This window comes from Populus euphratica, unplaced genomic scaffold (genome assembly GCF_000495115.2).
Source record: "Populus euphratica unplaced genomic scaffold, PopEup_1.0 scaffold116.1, whole genome shotgun sequence".
Taxonomy (NCBI): Eukaryota; Viridiplantae; Streptophyta; class Magnoliopsida; order Malpighiales; family Salicaceae; genus Populus; species Populus euphratica.
In genome coordinates this window covers 306,940-314,571 of record NW_011499995.1, presented here as the reverse complement: position 1 = coordinate 314,571, position 7,632 = coordinate 306,940, and the positions used below count along the sequence as shown (strand labels likewise).

The following is a 7,632-nucleotide window of genomic DNA, read 5'->3' as shown; positions in this document are numbered from 1 at the left end:
TACCACTAAGCATGTTATTTTTCGATGCATGGAATGGAACAAGTTCTCGATTGATAGATTTTTCTTCTTGAACAACTCTGTTTATAGGTGTTTGGAAGCGTGGACAGACGCTACAAAACAGTGACTTTGACAAAGCATTTAAATCAGGATAAGTTAACAGTGACTTTGATCATTGAACTAAACTCTGGGTGGCAGTCGCCTGAATCCACGGGAATATAAAATTATGTCTTTGTAAAATAGATGCACCAAAACAGATCATAGGATTTATGTAACAAAACAGATCACAGGATTGCAAGATAAAAAGTCTGGTCCTTGTTATGAAGAACGATTTGCCTAGAGAACTCGGTGTCTAGTTATATATCATTGTATGCTTGTGTTTGGAGCCTGTTTAATTTCTAAACTACAAAAGAAATGATTTTCATTGATAATTTGGTGGGATTCTTTTGTTGATGACAAGAAAGTACGCAGCATTGTTCGGAATATCGATGAAAACGAGGGGTTTTTTTTCAATATTTTGGATGGTAAATGAACTAAATGGTTGGAAAGAGCAAGAAGCAGAGCATGCACGTAGCTTATATGATTCATTTTTTCCAGATATACCAAAGTATTATGCATCCACTGCTATGGCAACGGGGTTTGAATATGTTTGGAAATGTAGTTATTATTATTTTTTAAAATATTTTTTATTTAAAAAAATATATTAATAATATAATTTAATTTTTTAAATTTTTTTTTAAATCACTTATCAGAAGCAATCCCAATGGACTGATCGGTCAGAAGATGATAAGGTGATAGCTAGTCACATCACCAGGATATGGGGGGGGCGGGTGGATGTTGAATTGTGGCTACCCTCCCAAGAAAAGTTACCAGCTGACATGACGAGCAAACGAAGATGGGATTGCAGTTTCTGTATTTCTAGTGTCCGTATTATTTTCGATACAAGATTTAAAGAAACAATAAATTGCAAAATAAGAGGCCACTGGACGCTTTGGTTTGGAACCAAACTCGTCAAAATTGTCACAAAATGATAACTAAAGAACCCATTGCCTACTTCAACCCATTCACAACTTGTTCTTGTTTGGAAGAAAAATCTGTGCTCCAGAAGATTGCAAAACTAGAATTACATCGCAAAAGGTCTCCCTTATTTCTTTAAGAGCCCATCAAAATGGAGGTTTCCACGGATTCACTTGTTAAACACTGCATGATTCATGGAAAGCATGTGAAAATAGAATGCAATTGAAGACCTTGTTGTTGGGGGGGGGTAATAGAATGCAATTGAAGACCTTGTTGTTGTTGGGGGGGGAGGGTTGTGCAGGCTTGTTAAGTACTTCATCAAAATACACTCTGACCCCAAAATGATTGTTTGATCAACTAGGTAGGAGCAGAGGCTGCCTCCTTTTCTTCAGTGTAAAAAGGAATAGGTTTGGTCGGGGCAGGCAAGCGGCCTATGCTATCAACTTTATCTTTCAGCTTTGGTGGAGGCCTGGCAGCCTTCGGCAACAACCTGCCCTTCTTTTCAAACCACTCAGGCTTAAGCAATGCCCGGAAACCCAGCTGATTGTAATGCACTCGTCTGACGGATCCACCAGCAGCTTCAACTGCTTCCTTCGCCCGGACAGTAACTCTTGACACCTGTATACATCATTTATGAGCATAAGTTTAATCAATTTCAGCAAAAATGTCAAGAAATTCCATGACACTGTTACAGTACAAATTGGTATAGTAAAAATGTCAAGAAATTCCATGACACTGTTGCAGTACAAATTGGTATAGTTAGTAGGAAAAGAGTATTGATGAGAAGATTCAATTAGTTAGTAGTCTTGAAAGGGGAGATGGTTAGAATCAACTATCAAGTCCTACATGGTTTGTAGTAATTATAAAAAGTACTTTAGCTTAGGGTTCCAGGTATCTTTTGGCATTTGTGGTTCCTTCTCTCTGAATTCTCTTTCCTGTCACTTTCTCTATTTCAACCAATAAGATTTCTTCCTGTTTCCTACCATTATTGGTTGATATTCCTCTTCCCCTCTTCTGGGACATATTTATAGCTAATTCAACTCCTCAATAATTGGATTGTATCAATTGGTAGCAGGGTAGTTCATCCTTGGCCATTAATTGCTCAATTCCTTTTTATTCATATCTAAACATCTCTACTGTCTGTAAATCTTGAAGGCCAGAATGGAAGTTCCTTAAGGAAGGGTTCATTGCCAGATTTATTACAAAAGATGTCCTGCACCATATGGTTGTGTGCCCTGAATTGAGGAGTTTGAAGGGCTTTCTCTGGTCTATTTTCAATCCTTTCAGAATGCACTATCAGCTACAACTTCCCTTCATGGAAGATGCATTTATGATGGGTGTTGTAGATTAGATATTAGATACTAAATTTCACAACCTGGTTTTGGGGAGACACAATTAGAAAGTGTTGAAGTGAATTCAAGCCGTGGCAAGCACCATCGCTCCTGCTTGCAAAATCAAGAATCTGATCAGAATTCAGTGTCAAAGACTTGCATAACAAAGTCTCGCAACCCAGCAGAATCAAGAATCTGATCAGAATTCAGTATCAAAGTCTCTCAACCCAGCAGTGTTGGATAAAGATTCGAAGCAGATCGCTCAAGAATCGACTTTGAAGCTTAATCAGTTAAAGGATGAGATTCTTGAGAGTTTGGAGAGGCTGTTGCAAGATGAAAGCACTAATGATGATAAGGAGATGCTGCCATTGATGAATCAACAGGAAACAGAGATTAGAGAATGAGAATCTTCCTTGCATACCCAATAATCAAGTCGGATTGAATCCAAGTCCTATATTACAGCTGTTGATTCGATTAATTTTGTGGGCCTTGATGAAATACAGGATAAAAGATGATCATTGCTCTAAGTTCTTTGCTAAAAATCAGAACATGGATGGGATTTCTTTAGGAACTGATTGCATCGGGTCTGATATCAAAGAAACTGTTGAAATCCAGTTTAAGAAATGCCTGGAAACTGAATTAGCCATTGAGAATAAATTTGTTGAAGGTTTGTTACTACAAGATTGTCAAAACGTGGAAGATAATGTAGTTGTTAATCAAGATAAGGTCAATTTGTTCTTGATGCTATTGATAAAGCTAAACAAGAGCATTTAATTGATATTAGGAATCAACGGCAGCATTGTGATGATTTTGGGGTTCAATTTGTGGTATTCTGAGGGATGTAATTTTTGGAGGATGGGTTTTTTGGTCAAGATTTTACAGGGAATGGTGTTAGAATCGAGGATTGTCATGAAGAAGTGGAGGCTATGTCTAGTTATGCTTATGCACAAAAGAGTATAAAAAAGAAGCATCAGATTCTTTGTTTGTGAGCAATGACAGCCTTGTATACCAATTCAAATATGGGTTCTCTTCCAAATCAAAAGAATGTTATCTCTGCTTCTACACATTTGATTGCGCAAAGCATTCTGTAGTAGGCAGTGACCTGCTACAGCTGGAAGATTTATTGAAAAAAAAATATGATAGCTTGGTTCTGGAACTAAGTGGATGAATTACTTGGATAAAAATTATGAAAGAATCAAGGACTGTTGTTGTGAAAGAATTCAACATGGGGAATGCTTTCAGAAAAGTGATTGCAGGCATTAAAGGTGGTTGTGATCTTGTCTGTTTAATCATAACATTTTTTGTATTCAAGGTTGCAACAAAGGGGAAAATTGAATTGGATGGTATCAGGTATTCGATACATATTCTATGGCAAGGTGTAGAAACATTGACCTTGGAGGCTAGTGACTTGCTTGGAATATCAATCAATTCTTTTATCAGACATCAAGCCTTGACAAATTGTGTTGTCAACATGAAATTCAGTGAAATGTTTTGGTTGCAAAATTGCTTTAAGCTCCAAAAGCAACTGTTTTGGACATCAAGGAAATCAGGCAGGCTTGTTTGTTTTGGAAGATTGACAGTGATAAAGAAGCAGTAAATTTTTATCTTCAAATGGTTTATAGCTCGACAAGAACTTGAATTTATGCAGCAACAACCTTGCTGTTATGTTGGAAGCCTTGAAATGTTTGGAAAATACAAAATGTTCCTGAAAATTTGGTGCCTCTTAGTCACTTGATTGGTTCAATGGAATTGTAAGATTAGAAAAAGAAACTGCAGAAAATTTGATCACAGAACATACATCATGGCTGCAAATGTTTTCTTTTTTTTTTCCCGAAGGTTGTCGTGCTACTGTCTACACTAACAGATGCAACATTGCAGTTGCAACCCAGCCCCAAGTGGATTGGAAACTTGAAGACATTGAAGCTGGAGTTTCAGTACTTAAATCAAGGATCCACTTGACGAAGTTCTAAATGTACAATCATAGAATGGAATGTACCTATAAACAGAACCCAAGCAATGAATGAACCTTGAGGACAAGGTTCTTTCGGCAGGGTGCATTGTTACAGTACAAACTGGTATAGTTAGTAGGAAAAGCAGTGCAGGTGAGAAAATTCAGTTAGGTAGTTAGTAGTCTTGGAAGGGCAGATGGTTAGAATCAGGTAGCAAGTCCTCCCCTCTCCCGGGAATTAGCATAGTTTATAGCGAATCCAATTTCTCAATAATTGCATTGTATCACATCCCCAAGGAGTTAATAGTTTTAGCTCTGAATTCTGGATCTTAACTTGTACTTAAAATGCAAAACATATAATTTCCATCACACAAAATTGATATATGCTTAAGTGACCTGTTTCAAACACTCTGATTAATGTAAAATGAAAATTCTTATAATTTGTCTAATTGTTTCCCCTATTTGAACAACAAGTAAAAGAAGTAGAATCTGCGAGTCAGCACATTTTTGACAGCTTTCTAGAAATTTGTTTGTTCATTAAGTTCAGACAACAATGCAGAAGCTTTTCAAATAAAATTTACCTCTAGATGAATAGGCCATTGGATCTTCTCTGCACCACGTCCCATCAGTCTTACTCCATCTTTTATCTGCTTCCCAATGGCCCCAGTATCCTGTTGGAATAATTGTAATGATCAGCACAGACCAAGGCCCACCATGGCACAGTGGCTTAGATTTGAGATCTGAAGAGGGACACTAGCATACCTTGAGGGTTTTCATTGTGATTAATTCATGGGAATCTATCTTCCCTGCATTGATAAGTTTTGCAATCTTTCCCAAACCTACTGGCTGCCAGAGAAAGCACAGGAGTAAACGATCAAGGAATGAGCAAAAGAATGGAGACCATTACAGTATACTTACAAGAAAGGATGAAATCAATAGCAATATTCAAAAAGGCAATAAATATAACAAATTTGAAATTATGTTTATGGATTGTTTTTCTTTATCTGATACCAGAGAAAACAACAGCCATTAATCAACTCAGCAAAATACAACTATTTTCAGTAGATTGCATCCCATCAAAGAAGAGTTTTTCCATTTCACTTTCTTTATCCCTACATTTTATCCTAGCATCCATAAAACAAGCATATCTCATCTTAAACGTAGTGCAGAGTAGCACAATTATAAACTCAAAACACGACTCCAAAAAATCTTCTGGGCGTCTAATTAAGCATTCTTTCAAGTTAACATATAATCCAAGACTAACCTCGTGTCTGTTATGATCCCTACAAAGAAAAAAGGGAAAAAAAAAAAGAGCTTTCATTCCTAATCAATCTCAGCAGAAATCGTCAACACAACAAAAAATTGAATTTTGACAAGCTGCGATTACCAATCACTTAACCACAGCTACTTTTTCATACCAAATGCAAATTAGGCTTCATTGCTCTTAATAAAAAACTAAAAATCAATAGATAACAGACCACAGGTTCCCATTTTTTTCCAATTCAAAACAATAGACGGAATGGGGAACTTAGAGACCAGGAAAATATACCTGAAAAGTGAGACTAAAGGGGTTCTTAAACCCCCTTTTGGGCAAACGCCTTCGCATTGGAGTCTGCCCACCTTCAAAACCAAACTTCATAGTCCCTCTAGCTTTCTGTCCTTTATGACCTCTCCCTGCCGTCTTGCCCTTACCAGACCCAATACCACGACCCTTTCTCGTCTTCTGCTTCCTTGGCACATTGTCCCTCAAATCATTCAAACTTAACAAACTATAAGCCCTAAAACCCATAAATCCAGAAACCCCATTTGCAAAGTTTGAGTCTTTGAAAGTTTGAATTGCAGTGAAAGTGGAAATTGAGGTGGCTTTGGGAGTTGAGAGTGGGGTTGATGAGAGCAATGAAGAGAGTAATCTTCTCCTTATCATTTTTTTTTATCAAAAATATGAGTTAAGTTGTAAAGGGTTTTGTAATTTGTTTGTCATCCGCTGATTTAGGGTTTTAGCTTCTGTGACTGTTAAGAAATACCAAATATGATCTATTGGCATGAGTATAATAGATTGTTTTGAGCAGCGGTTGCGTTTTGCTAATTTTTAATTTTTTAAAAAAAAATATTTTTATACAATAATATCAAAAATAAATTTAAAAAGATAAAAAATATATTTAAAAATCATAAAAATATTTAAAAAATAATATTTATCAGTATTCCAAATATTGTTTTGCCTTGAACATCCAAGCTAAGATAATTTAAAGCCCATGTTGTGGTAGCATTTATTTAATTTTTTTAACAGACAAATAAATTAGACAAGTCTCATATTATTAAAAATATATAAATTTATTTTTAAGATATTTTAAGATATAAATTTAATATATATCTCTTTTATTATACATATTTATATTTTTTTTATATTTAGTATTTTTGTTATAGAAAATTAATCAAATGCATATAGAAATTTTATAGCATGGTTACAATTTGGATTGTTGCTTATATTTTAGTTATAAAACCATTATATGATTATGGCTTGGATTGTTTATAGATGCAGTCAACCTTTTTTTTTATTTATAAAAGCAATTAATTTTTCATTTAAAAAATATTTAATTTAAAATAAATTATGACCCAAGCTCTATAATGAACGATCATTAAGTTTAATCGAGCTAGAGTTTATAATTATAATAATTTTTAACATTGTAGTAATTGTTTTTTATATATAATAAAATATTATTATTATTATTATTATTTAAAATTTATTTTTATATAAAAATAATTTAAAAATATCTTAAAATAAAAAACATAAAAGATTTTTAAAAACACAAGGAATGCCTATGTTGTAACCACTAGTTGCAATTTCTTCAAAAAAGAGGGAATCCTAACCAAGCAGGAGCTACCAGGTAGCCAATAAATGAGTTTTTAAGAGTCTTGAAATCGTTACCAATGTCCTCTTTAATACCGATAATATTTTTTTATTATTATATATGCTTCTTGAAATCGCCATCAATGTCTCCCTCTTTGATATCGATAATATATATATATAAACCATTTAGCTTGAGAGTGACCATCTTAGACAGGTTTTCTATATATTATATTCTATTTCTCTATTTTAATTTGATGAAACGTCAAATCATTTATAAAACTAATTAAAGTTGTGTTTATTTTTATATTTTAAAAGTATTTTAAAAAAATTAAAATTTTTTTCTTTAAATTAATAATTTTTTAAATCATTTTGATACGTTAATTTTAAAAATAATTTTTTAAAAATAAAAAATATATATTATTTTAATATATTTAAAAAATAACAAAATTTTCTGTTAATGAAAAATGTGTTCGTTTGTTTGAATGATAAAT

General features: G+C 33.9%; 1 protein-coding gene across 1 annotated transcript; it reads right to left on the bottom strand.

Annotated features, from left to right (window-relative positions):
- Positions 1-1,277: 1,277 nt before the first annotated feature.
- LOC105140592 (54S ribosomal protein L10, mitochondrial-like) lies at positions 1,278-6,341 on the bottom strand. The gene is made up of 4 exons (XM_011047474.1): positions 5,843-6,341; positions 5,056-5,139; positions 4,875-4,964; positions 1,278-1,632 (listed from the first exon to the last, which is right to left on the bottom strand). The coding sequence occupies exons 1-4, from the start codon at positions 6,215-6,217 to the stop codon at positions 1,372-1,374; spliced, it is 810 nt and encodes a 269-aa protein (XP_011045776.1). The 5' UTR covers positions 6,218-6,341; the 3' UTR covers positions 1,278-1,371.
- Between the last annotated feature and the right edge of the window lie 1,291 nt (positions 6,342-7,632).